The sequence below is a fragment of the Petromyzon marinus genome, chromosome 6 (genome assembly GCF_048934315.1).
Source record: "Petromyzon marinus isolate PM22_M1 ecotype Great Lakes invasive population chromosome 6, UKy_Petmar_22M1.pri1.0, whole genome shotgun sequence".
Lineage (NCBI taxonomy): Eukaryota > Metazoa > Chordata > Hyperoartia > Petromyzontiformes > Petromyzontidae > Petromyzon > Petromyzon marinus.
In genome coordinates, this window is record NC_133672.1 from 5,808,373 (window position 1) to 5,833,975 (window position 25,603).

Sequence of the window (25,603 nt, forward strand, 5' to 3'; positions counted from 1 at the left end):
CAAACACGAATTGGCCATCCAACAGAAGTAACTGGTGTAAGGATACATACAAGAGTTGGTGCCCTTCTTCCATCGCTTCTGCTGTACACACACAATGAGGACGGACGTTCCAAAGCTGAGCCGTACCGCAAGCCCACCGAGGGGAGGGTCAGCCGTGAGGTGCCAGGCCTGGCTGCTGTGTGAACCCTACCTTTTCCATCGACCAGTGGTCATGGACGTGCTCTGCATACTTATTGATGAAAAAATCCAATTTCTCCGGGATGGTGATGCTGCAAAGATGCATGCAGACAAAACAAGCATGAGTGATGCAACGGAAGTGATTTTTTCTCACAAATATGAATTTTAACAAATGTCATGTTATTTTTTTTATCACAACGATGTTTTGGAGGTTTATAGTCAGGCTCTTTACCTGTGAGATATTAATGTAGTAGTTTCAAAACAGTGCCAAAATGATAAAACAGGTCTTAAGCTATACATCCAGAATATTTCCAGCGAGTCCCAAAGCTTTTAGAGGAAATTCCTGCACTGTGACGTAAAAGCCATTACCTGCAAACTCGATTGATATGACACTATACACCTTTATTTATAATTTTAACAGTAAATATCAGCAGACCTGATGACGGATGCTTGTGTTGCGCCCGAATGGGCAGACGTGATTTTAAATTCCAACGGTAGGCCAATTTACCCCATCCATTTAGCCGATCATCCATCCACGATTTCACAAAATAAAACGGGTACCACTTTGTAGACCGTCAACAGTGTCACGTCACGGGAAAGAAACAGGCGTGAGAACTGACGGCATGGGGGCATTGTCCTGCCGCTGGCTCAATGGCTCAGCGCTCCCGCACCTGGACGTGTCGATGGGCTGCGGCTTGAAGTTTCCCTCGGCGTCCAGCGAGGACTGGCTGTCCATCGCGACCATGCGGCTCGACTCCATGTAGTCGGGGGGCAGGGCGCCCGAGATGGCGCCCAGGCACGGCAGCGCCAGCTTGAACAGCTCCTGCTCGTAAGGCTGTAATCATAGTAATAATAATAATGATGATGACGATCGTCTTTGCGTTTATAAGGCGGCGGTACTTATATGTCTCAGCGACTCAAAGCACCTCATATCAGGTCACATCTCATCTCAAACAACATTCGAAGGGTACCCCCCCCCCCCCCCCACAGTGGCAGCTCTCCTTGTGCAGCACAAGGGGACTCAGTTTAGGCCTGCAATCGGGCATGTCTGCCAGCAGGTGGCGATCATTGCTCAATGTAATCCAAAAATTGGACTAGGACGCTGGCAAGCAATGGCCTATTGGCCTATTCAATTTGAATGATGTCATGGGATCTTTAACTTCCACTGTGAAGCGTACTGAATACACCCGGAGTATTAAGCAAGGCAAACCGTTGGATTTGAAATCGCGAACCTCTAAATAAAACGATTAAGAATACGATTCGATGCATATTCTATGGGGATTGTCTAGCACTGGTTCAGGGCTGCTAATGGAGATGAGCACTGCCCCACGCTAAGACCAAGTAGATACTTTGACTTGACCTATCCAGTGCTGGATCAAAAAGTTTTAAGCCGTCACCCTGCTGAACAGAACGTGGAACATCAGCGACAGTTCTCAAGCAGTGCTGGGTAAAACCGGCCCACTCAATTGACTCGCGTTGAAGAGGCCGCTTCTCCAACATGCCGTAATTCTCTTCACTCGGCTCGTGTCGAAGCACAATTGGGCTCCGATGATTGTGGTGATGGTGATGACTGCGGAGGGTGGCCGTGGTCACCTTCTTGGACAGCGCATTGAACACGCCCCAGAAGAGCTTGCGTGTGAGATGCAGCTCCTCCTCTGACGCTGCCCCGTAGCTGCCCCAGCCACTCGCCAGGCAATAGTACTTCCAGCAACGCTCAAAGTGATTGGTCAGAACCTGCAGACAGCGGACGGCGCGACCATGTTCAGCATTGGCAGCTAACAGTGGATGGCAACAATGGCCAATCAGTGTTGAGAGGGCCCATGTAGAGTGGAAGCGTTTTACTTAAATTATAACATTTATAAAGTGTATTGCATAGGATATTAGTTTTGAGGTTCGGATGCTTTGTTTATAAGGTTTTCCCAATGCATTTGGCATCCGAGTAAATGTACAAATATATTGCGTGTTCAGAAATATTTTCGAGTGAAACAAACAGTTCTACAAGTCTCAGACCAAGTTATTTTCCCTGACAAGTTTTAGCCAATAGCTTGATGCTGTATTTAACATTTCCACGGAGTTAAAACAACAATGTTAAATGCAGCAAATCTGCCTTCAAAGGGCTGTTATTGATTGCTGGCAGTTCACGTGCTCTATTCCATGTCTTCTCTTTGTAGATGGCACCCAGTCCACGTACGGACCAGGCCGCTGGTCACAATTCAAACACTGCACATGGGTGAACCACATTAACTCGCGCCTATATGTACGAGACCCTTGCTGTCGGTATCGAAATAATGCAAAAAATAATAGGCTTTACCGTTTCCGGCAATAATACAGGAGGTGCTAAGATGTTCAAACACCAAACAGATACACCTATCACAAGGCATAACGTCTGAATTAACAACACATGCTGGTGGTAAAACAAGCATGTGTGGTTAATAAAGGAGGCTTTTTGGCCTTGTCTCATCAGTGTTAGGCCAGATAATGCTAAAAGGCGAACAGCACAACCCTATGCTTCCTTATTATTATTATTTCAGTGGCATAGTTCGCTGGCCAGTTCGGTCACGGACGGTGGCGAACACCACTGGCCGTAACGCAATTTCTTCTGCACGGAGCAAGGCACGAGGACACACAGCAGGCAGCACAGTCCCCCACCGACATGCCTCGTACCTTCAATGGCATCTTGGAATTTTGGTTGAGAAGCGGCACGTCGAACACAAAGCGGCGCAGCAGGTGCTGCATCATGGATGGGCGTAATTGCCTGCAGCACCGTGGCACGCGCGCACACAGGGAGGGCAACGTTATGCTGGCAAAATTTCCCCACACAGTGGGGAGGTCTCTCACCTTTAACTCTGCCGTTCGTGCCGTCTGGCAAAATTCCCAAATTTGCTGTTCACAGTGGTTTTTGGACTCGTTTTTATCCAAACTAGAGATTTATATGTAGCCTCATGAGCAGGAAAAGGTAGCGGCATTCCCCTGCTCAAGAGAGCAATACGTAGGCGTCCATCTCCGTTGGTAACCATGAGCCAGTAGTTGAAATTTCAAATTCCTAGAGACGGCCATTTCTCTCCACTGGCATAACCGCCGTTTGGCTGGCACTGTGGTGAAAGTGCTTGCCTCACAAACGAGAATAGTTGTGAGTTCTAATCCTGGTCACGGGTCAAGCTCAGCATCTCATCCATCTGGAGTTAATAACATTGGTGCCAATCGATGAGTGGATGAGAGTTATCAAGCGTGACAATGTCTATGGCTATCCACCAAAAAATCAAAGTGTGACTGTGATTAAATGAAACGAATCTGAACGAAGATGCAGACTAAGATAATGGAGTACATTGATTTGCGACAGCAGTGCAATGAGGAAGGCCAACACGATAACTGCCCATATATGTATATAAAGAAATATTGCCGAGTTCACCGATTGGTTGACCTGACATTATTAGGCAAGGAGGAGGGGAAATTTCACGGCCCTCACACAAACACTTCATAACTACGAGTGTACTAAATTTGACGGCTCAAGTCGACTCTAAAAATCCAGACATAAGGCTCGACAAAAATTCCACAGGGTTGTTGCTGACTGGACCAAGAATGCGCCTGAAATAAAAAGTGCCGACTGAGTGAACGCTGGGTGCAGCAACCCCAATGCGATCCCCCCCCACCACCACCCATCCCCGACCGCCCCCTCCCGCACCCGCAAACGGCGATGAGGCACTCCTCGATGGCGTCGCGCTGCGCCTTGGTGAGCGAGCGGCCCTTGGAGATGCGGTAGATGGTGTGCAGCATGGAGTCGATGAGCGACGAGTGGTGCTCCGTGCCGGCGAACAGCGACGCGCAACGCGTCAGCACGGGCAGCACGGCGGAGCACAGGTACCGGTTGAGCGCCAGGGCCATGTCGGTGGCGGAGAGAGCCAGCTGCACCACCACCACCACCACCACCACGCCCGCACCCCCCCCCCCACCCCCCGACCAACCCCAAAGACAAACGACAAACACACGGGTCCCCGCTTAGCGCCTTGTGGACCTGTGGACGCAGGTGCCGTTGAGCGAGCACACGTAGAGGAAACACGTGCACGCACAAGACAAAGAGCGTCCCGTAAAAGAGCCCGTGTGGACTGTTGGGGCAAGTGCTCTTAGTGAGCACCTCTGAAGGGCTGCACAATACGCACGAGGGGTGGGGTGTCGCCACCATCTCACACAGCCGCATTGCTAAACTAGGTGCTGATGTTCACACAAATGCACTCAGCCAGCTTGGAATAGAAGGCCAAAATAACCGTTAGAGGGGCTCTCGAGAACTCTAGTAGAGACCAGTGGCATGAGCAAGCAATTTCAGGCCTGCACTTTTACCTTTAGGCTTTCACCTGTCACCCGCAATTGCAAAAGCCGAGATTGGACCTCGCTGCCTGGTTGAACCGGAGTTACCGCAACGGCCCTGGCCAGCAGGCAGGCGAGGAGAAGGAACTCACGGTGTCGAGAGCGGCAGCCGCGCGCAGGTCGGGCAGGAAGCCGACCTCCAGCATGTGCAGCAGGAAGTCCTGCGTCTCGATGCCGTACACGCGCTCCAGGAACAGTACCATGGCCGCTTTGTGGTCTGGGCAGAATCCCGCCGACATGTCCGGCTCCATCACCATTGCATCTGCCGAGCAAGCAAACAGGCGCGAGCGGAACACGCACAGTAAGCGCCTCCGATTAGCACGGTTGGCTACGTACGGTGCGAAAGAAGTTCAACATACATATGAATCACCCTCCATCTCATCCGTTTTACCAACCGCTCTCCACCAGGACCCCCGCCGACCACCCTCACCTGTGAAGATTGATAATGATTTTGTGCAGATTAGAAGCGCTACGCGGATAGCTGTCACTGATAATAAGTACGAGGTGGCCAGAGCAGTATAGTTATTCTGACTGTGCGAATATTTCATTGCTCTATGCTCTATCATGCACATGGCTTTCCTTCAAGGACTCCAGGTTTCTCACGCTGGCCGGACACCCATGCACGGAATTGTTCAAGTACAGTGTACGTACGTAAAAAGTGCCCCAAGCGCCGTGGCCACGTCACTACCACTGAGCGGCGAAGGACTGCCGCCGTTGCGGTGGGCATAAATAAATGAATTGTACATGTACATGGCATAAATAAATGAATAGAAGATGTTTATCTCTACACGAGTGTTTGTACCAGAGACAGATACAGTGCAACACTGGAGATGGAATTTCAGACGTGCCACATGAACACAGTCGGTCAAGAGGAGACAGATGCACGTCCACCACACCTTTGTCAATGGTTGGCATCTTGAAGGGGATGCTGATGACCCCTTCCAGGTCCCCGATAGGGACGAGCGAGCGCAGGATGGAGCGGATGCGGATTGCCTCACCCTTGCCCGTGAGGATGAGCTATGGAGACACGAGGGCGCATTCAAGATTTGACGTCGCTTGCCGCCGCCACCTTAAAGCGGGCGTCAAATGCCCTGTGCAGGATCTGTTCCTTTGTGCAGTGAAACTACTTGGGCTGTGGCCTGTTGGCAGAGCGTTCAACTCGGGTTACGAGTACAAGTTCTGGTCAGGGGATGGATGGGCCCCTGAACTCTCCAGGGTCGGAAAAACTGACGCCATCATTTTTGTGAGATTCAACAATGATGATCCTTAAATTTTGATTGAAAGCTTTCGTGACTGCAGGGATTCATATTCTTGGTTCTTTCGGTAAAGTCACGTAGAAGGGAAACAATAAAATAAAAAATATAAAACAATAAAATTCTCACGACGTTTCGACTGCAACACAAGCAATCATCATCAGGTGTGAAAACCACAGCAAGATCTACATACTATTGTTTCGCTTCTACGTGACTTTACCGAAAGAACCAAGAATATAATGATGATCCTGTGATTATCCTGAGACTGATCTGAATAAAAATGTGGAATGTACTCCGACTGTCAGGGACACAGACGCAAATGAGCACTGCCCCACGTTTAAGCAGGAGCACACTTGACCTGACTTGAATGTATCGATAACGCAACATACTGTGCATTTGAAGAATGCACAATATGTTGAGCCAGACTTATCAGGAATGTTGCAGAACAATTTCCACGCTCTTTTTTTTTACGAAACACATACATCAGACAAAACCGTACTTCTCGATCTACATACTAAGCAGTCACAGGTACATCGTGCATTCACGGCCACATACCAACGGCACAAATCGTCTGTCGCCATAAATACTTTGTTGATGGCCTATTGATTCCCTCATGGCTTCGCATTATTATCACCAACGCCATCAGCGCAATAGCCTTAGAGATTGTCTTCAGGACAACTTCACTTTTTATCCACAAAAGTCACATTAACATCGATCGTCACACTTCCAATTTCGACTGGGAACATTACTTAATGATCTTATTTCAACATTCGGAATAAAGTGTTTATGGTGACAAATGCCGTTTGACAATTTGACAACGCATCATGACGAAAGTGTCTCGTTGCTTAACGTGATGTTGTTTTTTTTACAACAAAACACAGGTAAGTTGAACACATTTTGAACCATTCACTCTCCCGTGCTGCACAAGATGTATTTCTGTGTCCTTCCGAGTCCTTAGTGATATGTCACCAAGGCACAGCTTGCCTTCCGACTGGCAGTAACAAGTGTCCACGCTATTCATCTTGAGAAGAGGGTTTCCCCCTTTTTTCTGGCAACAAAACAGGGGTTAAGATGTTAAAACACCAAACTGAAACCTTGTAGAAGGAATCATGTCTGCATTATGACCACAATAATTGTGGTCATAATGCAAACAAAAAGCATACTCTGACAGCTTTCTTTGGAGCCTCGTCTCAAATGGTGTTAGACCAGAGGACGCCAAAAGGCGCCAAAAGACGTCCTCTATTCTAACGCCATTTGAGACTAGGCTCCAAGGAAAGCTGCCAGAGTATGTTTTTTGTTTGCATTCTGACCACAAGTATTGTGGTTAATGCAGACATGATTCCTTGTAAAAGGTTTCAGTTTTGGTGTTTTAACATCTTAACAAAGCTGTTTTTTTTGCCAGAAAAAAGGGGAAAACCTATTTTCATATTTTGGTACTGTCAAAGGAGGTCCCGTGATGCTTTCCATATTGTTCAAATGCTTCACTGTGCCGTACACAATTTTCAATTACATTGATTTATTTAGCTCCATTAAATTTCACACAGGGGGTCTGATTAACACCGAGTAAACCCTATCCCCTAGCGCCGATGACCAAAAAATTTTGGAATGCGCCCGATCTAGTCAGATCTCAGAAGCTAAGCAGAGTTGAGGACTGGCCAGTGTCAGGATGGGTAGGTGAGCACCATGCACAAACTGGTTGCCGCGGGCCTTGCGGGGCTATGCGGTGGTCAGCAGAGGGCCAGGCAATATCTGTGCAGCGTTGTATGTCTATGCTCCTCCGTCATTGCTCCCCGCATTCACCAACCCACACCGCCCAGTACGGTAAAGTGCGCTCAAATAATAATGACATTTAAAATGCGCCAGATTTTACAGACAAGTCAAAAACTCAGAGGCGCGGAGCCAAACTCAGGGCTGCTCGAAAGCCCTGACCAAATAGATAGAGGCCTTTATCGATGTTTCTTAAAAGTCAGAGGGCATTTGATGTTGCGGATGTGCAAAGGGATAGAGAGTTCCACACCGAGGCGGCGACAACGGGGAACCGTCGTGCGGCTGTAACAGTTCAAGACCTTGGTGTCCAAAGCAGATTTTGAGTGACGCTGCGTAGGGTCTAAGACGAGGGTAGTGAGGCGAGGTATCGTGGGGAACCGGTGGTGAAGGCGCGATGACAAGGCAGGCGATTTTAATAACCCTCGCGATCAGCCTGGGCGTGGGCAGACCGCATTCCAGTCGTGAACGGACAAAATTCCAGGATGTGTACACGCAAAAAAAAATACATGAGCAATTTGCCGTAGATATTTCCCAACGGCAGCAAGGGACGCAACCGTTGACTCTGGCTCAGTGACACAAGTGTGCTGACCGCCTGAATACTCGAGCACAGCAAGAAAAAAAAAAACCTACGTGCGTCTCGGGCGCACATCGGCCCAGCAGGTCGATGAGCGCTGCGTAGAACGTCATGATGGCATTGCCCATGTGGACGGCCTCTTCATCCTCTTCCTCGTCTTCCCTGGAAACATAAAATGCACATGGAGGTCGTCAGTCGACGCTTGTACCGTGTCCTCCGTCTTCCCTAATCCCTCCGTACTCTACCCGTTTCCCCGGGCCGCGTCATCCGTATTACTCCCCCCGACCCTCCCGATAACAAACATTAAAGGGAGACAGACACAAGGGGAGGTATTGGTATGCTTTACAACAACAGGCACTGCACCCACAGTGAAACACACATTTGTCATGGGATGGAAAGCAAGCTGAACGGCCCCCATCCATCGAAGCACAGACCAAGCAGCAGATGAAAAACCGGATGGGAAAATTGTTAAAACAAAAAAATTACCACGGGATTAACCAATGGTCAGCAATCAGGAGGGTAAAAGGCCAGTTCAGTTAGTTGTTTAAAATGGGGGTGGCAGTAGGGTGGGTACCTTGTCCCTACTGATGCCACTAATCTGGAAGGGGGAGTAAAGGAGGAGGAGTAGGAAAAGTAATGGCAGCCAGGGGGTGATAAAATAAACATATACTTTACTTTACCCCCACGTAAAGCTGTTTATTTGCGATTCATCATTCCAGTCCTGGAGTAATCTGGAATGATTCAGACAGGTTCAGCACATAGCACAGCACACCGAGTTGAGACGTTCAAAGAAAATTAAAGCGCCAAAAAATTGAATAGGTTAATGTTTACATTATTTCATATGCTCGTTGAATCACTTGCGACGGCACATGGCAATCGTGCGGTGGCCCTTGCAGGTGTCACGGTTTAACATCTGACAAAGCGTTGCACGGCTCTCCGAGCGTTCGTGACTCTCCGATTTGTTTTCGGCTCGAAGCACACGATGGGAGGAGGTCCGTTCAGTCGATGGAATCAGTCCTTGAATGCTGTTCCTCAAGTTACCTCCCAGCACGTGGAGCAAAATGTTAGCGGACGTTGTGCCCGAACAGCACTTCGGGGCCAGCCCAAAAACACGTCGGGAGGGCTGAATAGATCGCCGTCCGACGTCTCTGCTCCGCGTGCTCGAAAGCTTAAGTTCCTTAAGTTCATGAAGCTCTCAGCGTGTGCACCGAAAACGTCGAACATCATGCCGAACTGCGCGCGGTACAATTACAAACAAAAAACTTCGGAGAGCCACGCGGCCGAACTGCAAAAGGCCTGCGCGTGGATGCAAGCTGTCCCTCGACTGAGATGAGCTATAGGCTCCTTCCTGAGGACCACTCTTGGGTCTCGGATCGAACAGCAAAGAGTCAGCATGGCTCTCACACGTGCACGATCATAAATAAGCAGCAGTTAAATCTGTCTGATTCCGCAAGGTTAGCGATCTGTGATTTGGTTGTCGGTTTATATGTTCAGCGTACGCGGATAACTTACTTAATATACTATACAACAAACATCACACAAGTGTTTGGTTATATATAGGTACAAAGACAAAGATCCCCTGTATAGCCTCAAAATACTGTTTGGGAAAGTGCTGTTAGCGAGCACCGATGAAGGCCGGCACGGCACAGGAGGGGGTGGGTGGCCAACACCATGCCCAGCCGCCTTTGTCTCCCTAGTGGCATTATTTTTACACATAGGGCTAGGTACTCAATTGAGGCTGAGTCGACCTAGGGGAGGCCAAGGACCGGTTCATATAATCGCTGTCACCGGTGTTGCCCGTGAGCGGGAATCGAACTCGGGTCTCTGGGTTCGTAGCGCAGCGTAGCGCTTACCGCTACACTAACGCTCCACATATATGTAGATGTACAAACACGCACACACGCACACGGAACCTGTAAACAAATAAGAATGCACAAGAGCAGGCGAGAAAGTTAGTGTCGTGATCCCAGCGGTGGCAAACAGCCCTGTGGGGCGGGCAACCCGGACAATGGAGAGAGACGGTGGTCTCACGTGCACGCACAGTCGGTTATGGTTAGTGGGGTCAAGAGTGGTTGTGTCATCAGGATAGACCAGCCCTGCTATAGGAAAGTAATTTCTTTTTTTTTACCATTGGCTCAGGGGCACAAATTAAGACAGGCAACGCAACGTGTCCTTAACTTTGGGGACGGCGGGATCATAGTGGGAGAAATGTGTGCGCATTATGATCTCAAGTCCTTCATCCGACTTTGTAGGCACCTATGAGGGAAGTGTGGCCTTGTGGTAGATTACAGGTATTAACAGGAAGATAACAACACGAATGTCATGAATAATAATAAGAATGCGGATATCAACATTTTGAAGCAGACAATTAGAAATTCTGCCGAAATAACCGAAATATCAAACACAACGAAAGAATTTTGATTTAAAGCTTTCGTGACTGCAGGGATTCATATTCTTGGTTCTTTCGGTAAAGTGACTTTACCGAAAGAACCAAGAATACAACGAAAGAAGTCAAAAATGCAATGATAAAGCAGGGTAAGTGATTGAAGATATACCATTTTAGATACACTTCCACCACCCCCATTATAAATGAGATCTCAATTGCGTTTCCAACGCAAGGCTAAAGTCAGGCAGTCATCACAGTCAATATTGTGAACTCAATGTTGTTGTTTTCACAACAAGATCTGGCGACTGCTTTCTCTCCTCCTCCGTTCTGCCGCGACATCTCACGAGCTCTTGCAACTTCATCGCTCGACCTCCAAGCGATGCCCTTACAATGTCTCGCCATCCGACCTTCAATACCTCCCCTTGGTCCCTCACCTCCGGATGCCACCCCGATGCCCGTCTCAGTAACCCGCCATCCACCATCCAAACGCTTGTGCCTGGGCCCATTTAAGCCTCCCACTTAAAAAAAAAAATTCACCTGTACTACATTCCTACAACAAACGCATTCTGAATTTCCACATTGCTAGCTATCTCCGAGAGCATAACAGTCTTATTGTTCTCCACAGGTAACAATACTCAAACGGTCTGAATCTAACTTTCTATAATAGAGCTTGTTTGGTCAAACTCTTCACCTTGCACAGCAAAAAGCAGGAATTATGCCTTCGTTAAAAGAAGCAAAGAAATACTTATTTTGTTTTCCAAAACAGAAAAGCAGGGCATCTCATCAAATAACTTTTCCAAATAGGCCTGAGGCATAATCCTAGTAGCTAGTGGTACTTCATCAGCCTGCGCAGATGAGTTTTTCATTGTATCTTCCATCACTTGAACTGCACAGTTGGGCTTTAGCAAATCCACTCCATTGCTAAAAATAATGTTACAACGCTTTTGTTTTGATGCCACTGGTGAGCAAGGCTGAGCCCATCAAATTGCATATCACGCGAACCCAGTTGTTTTAATGCACTGTATCACTGCACATTTCCAATTTTTTTGTTGTTGTTAAAACGTAGAACGAAGCCCCGAGCTCGCTTGAGGACGGAGGCAATTTGTCTCGACCCCCCAGGGCTGGTGCCTTACGAGGCTACGGCACGCGGGACGCACATGGGTCGTCGTGCCGTGTCGGTGCAGGCAGACGGGCCGTCCCGGTCGGGGTCCTCGGAGATGGTGATGGCCTCCTTCATTGCGCCCAGCAGGCCCTGGCCCCCCTCTCCGCGCAGCGCCGGCCCAAAGCACTCGGGCCGCCGGATAAGCAGCCGCACCACCACGTTGGCGTTTTCCTCCACGCTTTCGCCTGCTCTCTCCATGAGCCACCCACAAAATTGAAATCGTTGATGTCAACAGAATACTGTACTCTATCATAAAAAAGTATTTTTTTTGTTTTACGTATGTATGTATGTATGCATGCAAATTAGAAGTGCGGTGGGGAAGGACAAAAAACTAAACACAAAAATTAGTTCTCAAGAAATTAGTTTTCGATATAGATATAAATGTGCCATAGCTCCAGTGGCTTCCGAATACAATTCTTAGTTTGTGCTGTGTAGCTCTCCGACGCGTCTTGTGGATGTAACGTGCATTGTTTCGGCTTGGAAATTCAGTTTCTGAAAAAGCTCCCAACCGCACCAAGAGTGGAACATTGGGCATCAGGTGAAATGATACGCAGTATACAACCCGAAGTCACATCGCAGAGCTGTAAATCTATGATTCAACCAGCGAGGTTTCACAACAGAAGAGTCACAGGCACATTCTGGGATAAGGTCATCAAACCACAGGCCGGACGGTGGTGGCTATGCACGCCTGTAATCCAGTACTTTGGAGGCTGAAGACATCTGAATCTCATATGCTCCCTTTATTCGATTTGCACAGCAACTAAGCGATGCAGTTACATAAATGACGTGACTATATAAAACCTCAATTATTAGTATTATTATCATGGGCACTATCTAGTGCATCACGTAAGATGATATTGTGGTACAACCTCATTATACTTTTACAAAATGTACGGAACACCACTCAATAATTATGATATAGCCTGTGTTGAACACTATATACAATGCATGATTGTATAAATACGTGTAACCCGTGTGCATACCGGAATATCCTACTACTACAGGAAATATTAAAGAAACATGTCTATGTCACCCATTGATATTGTTAGTGACAAACGTAACATTACGTATATAGATAAAATGTACAAATGGTGACGATTGCGTTGTTGGTTAATGATCGTCAGAAATATGTTTTTGATATTGTGCCCTAAATGCCGGGGAGCCTCAGAGCACTTTACATCATCACATCTCATTTAAACTCGTTTAAAAGGGCACCCCCAGTGGCAGCTGTCCCTGTGGGGCACAAGTTAACTGGCAGCTCCTGGCCGGCAAACGTCCATGAGTCTGCCAGTAGCCAGTAGGGGGAGGGCGATATAACGATGATTATGATAATGGTGGTGGTGGCAATAGAATGTGTTGTAGAATTAGGATGGCTTTTAATTTTGCTACAAATAGCGTGTATAACAAAGCCTTCAGAGCGGCTGTAGAATCAGCACCGTTGACAAAGACGGTGAATCGGAGGAAGTCAAGGTACCGCTCCCCCTCCACGGGATTCCAACCGATGTCGGGGTAGCCACGGGTCAGGAGCATTGGGCAGCTCTGCAAGCCGCAGCGTGCCAGGTAGCGGCCCACCTACGGCAAACAACACAACAGCACGTATATGTATGTGTCTTGAACTTCTTTCGCACCATACGTAGCAAACCATGCTAATTGGAGGTGTGGGGAAGGACAACAAACAAAACACAAAAAACATTTCTAAAGAAATGAGTTTTCAATATAGATTTAAAAGTGCATATCTCCAGTAGCTTCCCAATATCGGAAGGAAGAGCATTCCCGACGGCCGCAGAAGCGCATCTGAAGGCGCGCAATGAGGTGACCGTCTTTTGTTTGATGGTTAGCCCAAAAGCTGCTGCGAGGATGACCGCAGTTCGCTTGATGGGTTATGCCCCTTGACGAGATCAACAAGGTATTGTGGTTCATAACAGCAGAACGCTTCACGTAATGATAAACATGTACTTCCGCGCAGTTCTTCGCGGTTGTGCTCAATAGCTCTCTCCGATGCGTTTTCAGGTTGTCTCACGTGTTTTTCAGTCTGCATGGATTTAAGCCAGTTGCATTTCGCTTCCTCAAGAAGCTCCCAGCACGCGGAGAGAAAAGTCGGACGAAGGATGTCTTACCGTACGACACGCGGCAAGACCCGAAAACACATCAACCGATGTTCGTCTTTGCTGGTGGCACTGAGCCAGGGGTGGAAATTCCATATGGCAGGGGCCAGTCCCTCCATAGGACAAACAACCAGCGAATTCTCACAAATTGGTAGTCAGTTTATGAATTGTGCAGAGATGATAGGCCAAGTCAATCTATGACCGGGATTTGAACTCGCAGCTTTCCAAGTCTTGAGTATGTGCTCCAATAACCTGCCTGAGCAGATAAGAATCATAATTTCAGTAATTAATAACGACAATTTATAAATCGCCAAGAAAGACATTATAGAGCATATCAAAACTCTTTTAGGAAAGGTACTTTTTAGAAAATTACTAATTTATTCTGAATTTTCCTTGTTTAAAATGAATGTCTGGGACACACAGATCATGAAGAACATACATAGTTCACATATACCGCGCATTGGGATCTACAGATGAAATACGCCTAACGAGTAAAAAATATTATTACTTTATTAAAGTTATTCCCTCACACTAAACTGTATGTGTGGATTTATTATCTGGTACTCCAGTATCATCACATGCAAAATCACTTAATCAAAATTGGGCCAAGGTGGCCAATAGGTTCAGAGGTCACGGCAATGAGCCAGTATCCCTGAGATTCTGGATTTGAATGCAGGTAGCCACCCCATAATTAAATACGGTCCTCAGATTAGTGAGTTAATGGTCTCATTCCTGGACACATAATGGTTGCACAAGAAAGCTTTTACATTAAAAAAAAATTCCACTTTGGCTGAAATTTTTAAAATCGCCGTTTGATTATCGTGCCACTAAGTCCAATGTCACAGCAAGTACATTGGAAAGCACGCCTCTGTTGTGTAAAGATGACAGAGCAAATTGGAGAGCTTTTCAGAAATATGTTCTGTCAAAGCCTATTGCACAACCATTCTCAGAAGAATGAGGTCACGCACAAATGGATTCTTTGTCTCATGACATGATGCTGATAGCACACCGGGAACAACATTTGAAAACAAAAATTACTCAATCATGCCATGTAGGATCTTCTAGGAAAAGCCTTTCCTAAATAGAGCGAGAATTATCTGACTTACACCAACAGAGCAAGCGGCCACAAGCTGTAACTTAAAGGCATGTGCCTGCCTAAACTGCAAAAAAACGTGAAGAGAATCACAGTAGGAACTCATTGCCATTGAAGCTGACCACATGAACACCACTTTACCACCCAGGGAACTCAAAACATCCCTGACAACACAAAGCACGGCTAAAGGTTCCGAGCTGTCAAAGGGCTGGGAGGAAGAACACACGCATTATTGATCTCCGAGTCCTGCAGTCTGAAGGACTTTCATGTGGACAGTGGTAAAATGACACGAGAAAAGAAAAAAAACCCTCTACGGAGGCCCATAGATTTCCCCCGTCACTTTACAACGCACGCCCATCCACTGCAGGCCCGCTCGCAGTAAAAGAAGCCTCGAGACTCGGGATCTCGGCGAGGGCTTCCCCCCCCCCCTTCCCGTTGCACTCGTGAAGCGAGCCGTGCGGGGACGATTGCTGGCCCATGTGGTTGCACCTTCTCCAGCTCGGGCTCGCGGAGCGCCAGCGCCAGCTCGTTGTTGTCCATGACGGAGGCGGCGGCCACGTCCAGCGGCGTGGAGCCGCGCATCGACGGGGAGGCTGCGGGCGACGTCCACAAAAAAAACACACGGGCGACAAGTCACGCGTATGTGCGGATTCCGTGAGCCTTTGCAGCGTGCGGCTGAAGTCTGCGTTGGCGGGGTGGAAGCCGACGCCCTAGCTGTTAAGGTAAAATGCGTTTGCATATTTGGTCGTGTCTTTTTTTTTATTTAAGGCACTGCACGTACCCCCAAAACAAAAACATGCAAGCACACCGACAACAACAGCAGCAGCAGCTGTCAATCACCACTGAGTGGCGGTAACGTTGCCACAGTGCTTGTGCCAGGCTCGAATTACAAATATTTGTTTTTGATAAAGTGCCCTATAACCCAGGGTGTCTCAGAGCACTTAACATGACATCTGATCACATCTCATCTCAAACATGTGAAATGGCACTCCCAGTTGCGGCTGTCCCCCTATGGGCACAAGTTGACTCCAGGCCTGCAATTTGGCATGTATGCCAGGAGGGGGCGATGATTGCGATGTATCATCCCAATTGAGTAATTTGCTTAATCCAAACCAAAGCTTCACCTAACCTAGCCTAGAGAGCTCACCCCAAACCCAAGTGTGGCAACTCTAATCAGATCCAAACCCAACCCTCAGCTAACCTAGCCCGTTCCGAACAATAGTGGGGCGCCACGGTGACGAGATGTTAACTAGCTCGTCTGGTATACAAGAGGTCATGGGTTCGATCCTGAACCTGACACCTATATATTTGGAATTTGTGTATTCTCTCTGTGATCGCGTGAAACTTCCTCCGGGTTATCCCTCTACATTTAGAATAAACATGCGTGTTTTTTGGCTGCTATAAATTTCCACCTTATAAGCCACTTCGTTGAGCTATCATTTCTTGGCCAGGTTGCTTCTGAAAAAGAGACATATAGCTCAGTGGGCCGTACCGAGTAAAATAAAAAAAATGGTCTAAGTTTAGAGTGCGGGGCTGCCGAAGTGTGGGCCACACACCGAGCCCGACGCTGCTGTTCTCCAGGAGATAGCCGAGGTGCTCGAACATGGCTCGCTGGTTCTGCCGGCTGATGCGGCAGAAGTAGCACAAGAAGCGGCAGCAGTTGGCCACCATCTTGGGGAACGCGATCTCCTGTGGGGGGGGAGGAGCACGGTCACGAGTCAAATCTCGCTGGAGAGGAGCGACCATGCGTCTGTGCGACCGAAGATGAAATGTTTTTTTGGTGGACGCCGCACGCCAATAAGAAGTCGACCGGGTTCCACAGCTACATTCATTACGGACTTAAAAGTGCTTGCCACAAATGAACCACGATTCCTTGCTGATCTCGTCAAGAAGCATAAACCATCACGCCAACTTTGGTCAACCTCGCAGCGGCTTTTGGCTAACCATCGAACGAAGGCGGTCACTGCATCGCGCGCTTTCAGATGCACTTCTACGGCCGTCTGAAACGCTCTTCGTTCCAATATTAGGAAGCCACTGGAACTACTCATTTTTTATGTAGACTGAAAACTAATTTGTTTAGAACTGCTTTTGCGTTTAGTTTGGTGTCCTTTCCCTGCACCTCCGATTAGCACGCTTGGTTACGTACGTTGCGAAAGAAGTTCATCGTACATTTGTGGGCACAGGCCCCCACGCACGGACAGCGATGAACAACAAAAACACGGCGCATTGCTGAGCGCGACAGAGAGAGAGAAAGCTGCAGACAACGGGCGGCGGACTAACGTGGCAGACCGGCTACACCAAAGATGCGGCCCATTGCCGAGAGTGACAGAGAGTGGATGGGAGGGGGAATGCACCTTGGACTTTCCCCCGCCCAGCACGTTCACCATGACCTCCATGACCGTCTCGTGCATGCCCAGCGCTCTCATCAGGTTGGGGTGCTGGTAGAAAACCTTGTTGTTCATGATGTCCCTGCAAGGCAGAGTATTCAGGGTTATCAATGTGTTTTTTTGTGAGAAGATTTTAACACGTTAACACCTCTCACTCGCGAGTATGGGAAAAAGTGCAGGTCAGAGTGCTTTCCTGCTCAAGTGATTGTGAGGCATCGCTCACCTTGGTTGGGGCCCTGAGCTTATGAATGTTACACATTCTTATGATAGAGGTCGATCTCTCCATAGAAGAACGCCAATTCCGCTACATAGTGACAATAAACCAACGGTCTTCAATTGAACAAAAAAAGCCTCACCTAAGTTCAAGACTACGTCACGACTCTGCTTGGCGTGTTCAGTCAGCTCCCCGGTGAGCATTTCTGCAAATGGGGAGGAAGCTACGGCGGTCCAACACGGCCTTCGCGACTGTCGCTGAGCCACCGCCCATCGTCAGTCGGCCTACACCGCAAGCAAACGCCGCGGGGGCTCCCCGCCGGCGGCGGCCGGGCCCGCCGCGTACCCGAGGCCGCGTATCATGAGCTTCTCCTCCTCGCGGCCCATGCGCACGCTGAGCAGCGAGCGGATCTGCGTGAGCGCCGCCAGCAGGGCGATGGTGTCCTCGACGGAGGCGGCGCTGATGGTGTAGGCGCGCGGCAGGGCGCGCACCAGCTCGCCCACGCCGTCGTACTGCCGGTGGAGCAGCGTGAACATGGCCGTGACGAGCGCCGGGTCGGCCACGTGTGACTCCTGCGCCCAGCGCACCAGCGTCCCCGAGATGAGCTGCTGCAGGCAGTCTGCCGGGGGTCAAACACGGTTTGGCGCGGTGGTGAGGAGCGGAGCGGAGCGGAGGGGAGTGGGGGGGGGTAGGGGAGCCGGCTCGGGAAGGAGGAGCATCAACCATCACGAGAACTGCGGTCACCCTCACAGCGGCCTTTAGCTGCTAGCCATTGAACAAATGCGGTCACTGCATCGCGCGCTTTCAGACACGCTTCTGCGGCCGTCTGGAACGCTCTTCCTTCCGACATTAGGAAACCACTGGAGCTACGCACTTTTATATCTATATTGAAAACTCATTTCTTTAGAAATGGTTTTTGGTGTTTAGTTTGTTGTCCTTCCCCACACCTCCAATTAGCAGGGTTTGGCTACGTACGGTGCGTAAGAAGTTCAACGTACATACAGCGAAGAGCGTGTGAGTGGAAGGACAGAAGGGGAGAGTGAAGAAAGACTGACAGGAGGGATTTAGGGATGAGATTAAAAGTAGGGAGGAAAAGAGACTGAAGAAAATGGAACTGAATGAGGAAGGAAGCAGAGAGGAAAGAACGGTGGTAGGGATTGAATGGAGGACAGGAAGGCAGAATGCAGGAAGAGAGGGAGAGTGAGAAAGAAAGGAGTTGGAATGGAGTTAAATGAGCGGAGGGCAGTATGGAGCGAGCGAGGGCAGAAGAAGGAAGCAGTGTGTGAACGATGTTTCAATCTGGATTGCGACCGCACCTGATTGACCACGATTATTATCTTTAAAATGGCTGGACCACATCATTTTGGAAATGTTCCCACTGTTGGTAATGAAAACATCGACACTTTTTCGCAAAATAAATCAGAAGATGATGAACATTTGTGAAGATGAGACTCTGGCGCATTATGTCTATGATCTTCTGTATGTAAACTAACTCTGTGCGTGAGATAAACTCGTTTGGATAGGTTTACCATTGCAAACACTTTCACATATAAGTACCATCTAGATGGAGCTTATTACCATTGGTACTTTATTGGATTGGCGCATTGGTTAAAATTGAATCTCATCTGAAAATGTACTTATTGTACCGATGTATCTCAATTACGGTAGCTCAAGCCCCCTGTACATCACGTGACTTCTGTTTGGCCACCCACGCTCTGAACCCCTCCCCCGCTGCCCCCTGTGAAAATCAGTGCCGAGACCCTCATGTAGCCTCCTTCTCATCCTCAACTCTACTGACCCTTTGCTCCTGTTTTCTCCGTTCCTTTTCCATCATCTTCATCTCACGTCCCACGGTGGTGAGATGTTAACTACCTCGCCTGGTATACAGGAAGTCGTGGAATCAATCCCGACCCTGACGCCTGTGTGTTTGCATGTTTTCTCTGTGTTTAGGGCATTTGGCTACTATTAAATTCCACATCATAAGCCTCTGTATTGATTTTCATGGTCCATTTTCTTTATCCATACATTACATCCTTGACTCTAAACTCCTCTTCCTATAGTGTGCCCCAGGCACAAAGTTACTTGTGTCTTACAAGGGAAGAATATGGCCGTAATGTTATCTTCTTATTTCCAAATTCAATATAAAACAAAATTCATCAGCTGACCCCCGTTTGAGTGCGTGTGCACACGATATTTTAATGAAATAATCATTCAGAAAATAATTTCCCATTCATTTTTAAGGCTAAACATCGCGTTGAGGAAGTCAATGAAATTACCGACAAGAATTATTTCTTAATGAACGTGAATATAAATAGCACAGTGAATACACATGTAAACAAACTCTCAAGATGGCTCAGGCCAGCTGACGATGCATCACACGATTGAAACCGTATCGCATTCCAACCAAAGCAGATTAACTGACACAAACAGTGGCCAGTTGCATTCGAATCTGCTATCCTAATTAAGCCCCTAATTATAACCGAGGAATGGCTTGCCCCACCGTAATCCAACGCGCCTGTGGCCTTGCCAGGAGAGCAACCGTCATGGATAGAATTGAGGAGCGGTGTAGGAGGGGAGGGGAGGAGGGGGGGGGGCACACGAGATGGAGTGGCCGGGAGAATCAACGGGAGTCCTGGACCTTTTTTAGACGGCTCGCGGAAAGAAACCCAACAGTCGCTGACCTCGTGGGTATTGCGCAATCGCAGGGCGATTCCCTGCTTTGGACTCGCGGGACTTGTGCCCCTCCGCCCATACGCGTTTTGTGTCTCTGACTTGTCAGGGAGGGTTGTGTGGTTCTTTACTTGGCTGGGTCGACGTGACTAAACTTAACTATTTTTTGTTTATTTTACCAGGTAAGACCCACTGAGCTACACAGCTCTTTTTCAGAAGCGACCTGGCCACAAATGATAGCTCAACGAAGTAGTGGCTCATCATCACGTGGGAATTTATAGCAGACACACATACTCTAAATGCATGGTTTTAAATGCGGAGGGAGAAACCGGAGGATCCGGAGAAAAATCCACGCGACCATGGGGATAGAGATATACAGGCCTCGTCAGGGTCGGGATCGAACCCACGACATCCTGTATACCAGGCGAGGGAGTTAACATCTCACCACTGCGGCACCCACACTGGGACCACCACATACGTGTGGAATACAGCACTCTGAAGGCAGGGTTTGGTCATGCAGCCATCTGCATGGTCATGCGTGTGTCTTCAAGCCTGTACAATGCAATATTGTGAGCAGACTGTTAAGTTACCATAAAATTAGCGAATTCCCACCGCCAGCTCAGCGCCACCAAGAGATGACCACTCTCCCATTACTCACTCTATTTCATTTTGAGTGGCATTTTCAGCGACATGGTCTGAGCGAACGGTCCTATGTGTGTAACTGTGCCAGAGAGAGTGGGAATACTATAAGGGTCGACTCTGGCTGAACAGATGCCGACTTGTGCAGCAGCTGAGGTACCTGGTAGAGGAAATCAAGCGACGACAAGGCATGGTGGCATCAGTGGACTAGTCGGTGGTGACCTATCGACCTAAACCTGACTGCATTCCACGTCCGAACTGCAACAATAGCGATGCTGCGCCGCTAAGTGACGCGACGGAGCCGTCGCTCCGAGGTCTCCCATTGCCGACAGCTTACTGGGCTTGGAATCGTCCTCCTCCGCTTGAGCGTTTCCATCCTTTTTCCTCAGGTTCTTGACGCGCTCCACCAGCGCCATGAGGCGGCCCGAGAGCGAGGCATCCTGGTCGTCCTCCTGCTCCTCCTCGTCCTCGAGCTCCACCCCTGGTGCACAGAGCGACGACTCTCAGCGCTTAGGGACAGAAAAAAAAAGTGCAGCACCGCATCGCGCCGCTCGCCTCCTGGCGTCGACAACAAGGCTGAATGGAAAATCCACAGCGAGGATGCAGTCCCAAAGAGGGTTATGGAAATGCAAATTCACTTGATTCGTCATGGGACCTCCCTTGCGAGCATCAAAATATAAGAATAGGTTTTACCCTTTCTGGCAACAAAAGATATATTCTTGTATTGCAGTCGAAACGTCGTGAGAATTTTATTGTTTATATTTTTATTATTTTATTGTTTCCCTTCTACGTGACTTTACCGAAAGAACCAAGAATGTGAATCCCTGCAGTCACGAAAGCTTTAAATCAAAATTGAGTGGTTAAGATGCTAAATACTATCAGAACACACGTATCTGTGGTTAATGCAGACATGATTCCTTGCAAAAGGTTTCAGTTTAGTGTTTTAACATCTTAACACAAACTGTTTTATTGACTCGTATTTAATTTACCTGTAATTTACATTTTGAAGTGCTTCATTTTATAAAAAAGACAGAACGCAGCTTTGTGAAACATTTGGCGAGAGAGAGAGCAAAGTCTACAGGGTTGTTAACTTTTAAATACAAGGTAAATTTGGGTGTAATTCTGCAATTCAAAAGGGAAATGGTTGGAGCGCATGTTTGCTCTGCCGATGCCAACCAATCATAAATTATGGGCGGGGCATGGGGATTCCACCACGGCATTGTAATTTAATGGTGTTATGCTCGCCCAAGGTCAGAGCCAACCAATCAGGCTCCAATTCTTCCGATGCACATGGTGACAGAATCATCAGAATCGTTGCCGGAACCTTTGTCGAGGAGTGTGCCACCATGCCTTTCGACACACTCAGCCTGGTGACCACACTCCCCAATGACGGAATGCTGCTCTTGAATTGAGGAAACACGTTCCGTAATAATGCGAAACTGCCTCGGCTCTGGCGCTGGACCATTCTGCCACACAAGTAATGTAAGATGGAAGAAAGCATTCTGAAGTGAAGGGAAGATCCATTCCTGAAATAAAATAAAACGTGAAGGTTTCCTCTGCAAGGCCACGATTCCACCAAATGGGGATGGAACGAGGGTCGTAAACGTGTCGCGAATTGGACATAAAATGCACTTTTTATAAATAATTATTTAGGGCTCTGAAAATATTATACAACATGAACCAAAATGCACGGCTCAGCACGCCTATAACCCAGTTCTTTGGAAGCAGGGTGTGTGGATGGTGTAGGGAACATGACACTCGCGGTCCGCTGGGGCTGGTAGCTGGCCAAACGATTCGAGGAGATGGGCCTCTTTACAGCACAATCCTTGAACCGCACACGACTCTGCGCAGCTTCGAAAGCCACTGTAAGGGTATTCTTTACTACGACTATGCACTCAATACAAAAAACCTTTACTCACCGCATTTCGCTCGGGACTGTCACCAAATGAATGTATGATCCTATTTTTATATTCGCAACTAAAGTATCTATCAGCCGCTGACAGGCAAGAGATTAAAGTCTTTAAGGGCTCCAAATATTACGCGTGCATATGTGGGCGTTGGACAAAAACATTCCAAGGCCAGTCCAGATACTCAATTTAGCCCCAGCTGAGCGATCTGCAACGTGTACTATTTAACGTAATGTTTAAGATCAAGGCACGGTCCAAAGCACAACGATTAATTATTGAGCATCAAGCAATCGGAGTTTTGCATAATTCATTCCAGGTGGCTCTGCACTTTTGTCCCCCCCCCCCGCGCGCGCGGTTGGCTACTTACGTTGCGAAATAAGGTCAACATACATATATACATACTTGTCCTAGACCTATTTCGTCACTCAGTTTTAAAATGTAACACTGGTGCACCCATTTGCACTGGTGGGTGGACAGCGGTGGAGGAACTTAAGAAACGGTCCGCATGTTCGGCGGAACCGAACTGGCGACTTCTGGAATGCAAGCGCAGTGTTCCAACCATTGCACCACAGGAAGCGCAGCCCGCGCGGTGCAATGTCCAGGAAATTAGGAGTAAAGAGTGAAATAAGCCCCGTTTGTGGGGGCCTGGAGCACACTGGATTTAACGGGCCCGTCTTCGTCAAGCCAATGCAAAGCCACGCGACAAATCCGTCAATACATCAGTGCACGCACGCGAACTGATTGCGCTCTGACAGACGAGAGTGGGAATGGCTGCTCGTGCAAAAGATGATGCCCTCTGGGGAGCTGGCGAAAGAATTTACTTGATCGGACATGAGGACGAGTTAAGCCTGTCTGGGCCAGGCAACTTGTTGCCTACGTGGCTGCAGGCTCCATGAATAAAGAGCCACCCCACGTCGCATTTTAATTTAACTCGTCGGCACACGGCTCCCACGAGACTCCCTTCTGCAGGCAGTTTAAACGGCTCCTGAAATAAATCCGGGAAAGTCCTAGTAAGAAGACAGATGCATGAGTGCGTGTGCAGGAGTGCACATGCGGCATTGTACAAACAACAGTAACGTGCCCGAGTGCAAACCTGTTACTCGTGACGGTGCCTCACACACACGTGGACGGCTGTCTGCTGCGGTTCCCACAAAGGCAACAAGACAAAGATAAAGATCCCCTGTATAGCCTTCAAGGACTGTTCAGGCAAGTGCTGTTAGCGAGCACTTATGAAGGCCGGAACGGCACATCAGGGGGTGGGTGGCCAGCACCACGCCCGACCGCCTTTGTCTCCCCAGTGGCGATGTTTATATGTACTGCACCAGGTAATCATTTGAGGCTGAGTCGACCTACGGGAGGCCCAGGACCGGTTCAGATAATTGTAACCATTGGCCGTGAGCGAGGATCGAACTCGGGTCGCCAGGTTCGTAGCGCAGCGCGCTAACCGCTCTCACAAAGGTACACGGGGGCACAAAAGCGCAATTACATTGGCTCGTGAACAGGTGAGCACAAATGGGTACGTGCGTGCACATGCATGTAAACACATTGTGCACGTATGCACACACGTACAGCAACGGCCGGCAATCGTGACGAAGCAACGGTGACGCCGGTACGATGCTTATGCCAGGACTCGGTACGCTCGGGTGCTAATTACTTGATCGGAGAACCTGCCTCAGGTCAGGTGCAAGGTGACTTGAGACCATGTGGATTGGGGGAGTGGTGAAGGCTCTTGGCAGTAAGTCAATGGAGAGACCCATATGACGTGACGTGGGCTAACAGACTGGAGTGGCTGAGCTATGCATATTCTGTGCTTCTCAAGAACAAAACTGTCATTTGTCACTAATTATTATCGATGCTGTAACCGCAGTACTTGTATCAAGACAGGTGAACTTTGAGGCCACGTGATGTGTCGAGGGCTTGACAGCAGGAAGTCTCGGGACAGAGCCAGGTGTTATGGGCTAACTGACCCAGACAACTGACAGATGCACCTCCTGCGCTCCCCCACTGTGCCTACGCGTTTCTCTGCCCTTCCTGCTTGGTGGAGGGTGGCTACCTCCAATTGCCGAGTTTCAACTTTCATGAGCCTCCTCCCCCCTACACACACACGCACCTGCCCGTGTGCACACGCACGCACGCACCTGCCCGTGTGTACACGCACGCACCTGCCCATGTACACATGCACCTGCCCGTGTGCACACGCACGCACGCACCTGCCTGTGTGCACACACGCACGCACGTACCACAGTGCAGCAGCAGGTCGTCATGGAAGTCGAGCAAAAGTTCTCGGGCATCTTCAGGGCATGGACACTCCTCCTCACTCTCTCCGTTCTTGAAGTTGAGCAGCGTGTTAATCTACAGAGAGAACCGGGGGGGGGGGGGGACAGAGCGGGGGAGGGAGTGGGGGGAGAGATGGCGAGAGGATTAATTTCGCGGAGCTACGGCAACGAGGACAGAATGTGTAGGTGGAAAGCATGAAATGCAATCCCGCCGCATGCGTGGAAGCGCGCATCTCTAACACGTGGTGCTCGCCGATATCGCACTCGGCAGTTATCTACCAACAAGTGTTCCTCTCCCAACCTCCCACCTATGGTGCACGGTAGGGGGCCGCTCCTTCTCCTCTTGATACTCAATGCTGTCCTAGAAACACCTCTCAATTGCTCTTTGAAGCGATTTAAAGCCAGGCGGCCGAGTGCACTCGTGAAGCCTAACAGCAGCACTGCGCACACTACTGAGACCCAAAGTTCAAACGTGACCAGCCGCTTGCGAATAAGCCAGGGTTCTCGAGTGCAGCGAGCCGATGGTCTCAGCCTGGTGACAAAAGAACTCCCCCATCCAGCAGAGGTTGAGAGCTGGGTTGCTGATCCAGGAGGGTTGAAGCACGGATGAAAGCGGTTGCCACCGAAAGCC

The 25,603-nt window shown here is 48.8% G+C and overlaps 1 protein-coding gene across 13 annotated transcripts in view; it reads right to left on the minus strand.

The window, feature by feature from the left end:
* LOC116939631 (ryanodine receptor 2-like) overlaps positions 1–25,603 on the minus strand; it is a 332,153-nt gene that overhangs the window by 95,268 nt on the left and 211,282 nt on the right. For 7 of the 13 annotated variants that reach the window (XM_076062962.1, XM_076062947.1, XM_076062943.1 and 4 more), the window contains 17 exons: positions 24,937–25,048; positions 21,127–21,270; positions 17,826–18,099; positions 17,234–17,348; positions 16,436–16,568; positions 15,369–15,472; positions 13,118–13,253; positions 11,677–11,866; positions 8,814–8,864; positions 8,190–8,295; positions 5,436–5,556; positions 4,632–4,801; positions 3,860–4,080; positions 2,842–2,932; positions 1,771–1,911; positions 849–1,012; positions 191–269 (listed from right to left, as the gene is read on the minus strand). In XM_076062962.1, the coding sequence (XP_075919077.1) occupies positions 191–269; positions 849–1,012; positions 1,771–1,911; positions 2,842–2,932; positions 3,860–4,080; positions 4,632–4,801; positions 5,436–5,556; positions 8,190–8,295; positions 8,814–8,864; positions 11,677–11,866; positions 13,118–13,253; positions 15,369–15,472; positions 16,436–16,568; positions 17,234–17,348; positions 17,826–18,099; positions 21,127–21,270; positions 24,937–25,048 (2,352 nt within the window). The remainder of the gene's footprint in view (positions 1–190; positions 270–848; positions 1,013–1,770; positions 1,912–2,841; positions 2,933–3,859; positions 4,081–4,631; positions 4,802–5,435; positions 5,557–8,189; positions 8,296–8,813; positions 8,865–11,676; positions 11,867–13,117; positions 13,254–15,368; positions 15,473–16,435; positions 16,569–17,233; positions 17,349–17,825; positions 18,100–21,126; positions 21,271–24,936; positions 25,049–25,603) is intronic. The other 6 variants (XM_032948287.2, XM_032948284.2, XM_032948283.2 and 3 more) reach the window with 1 other exon arrangement.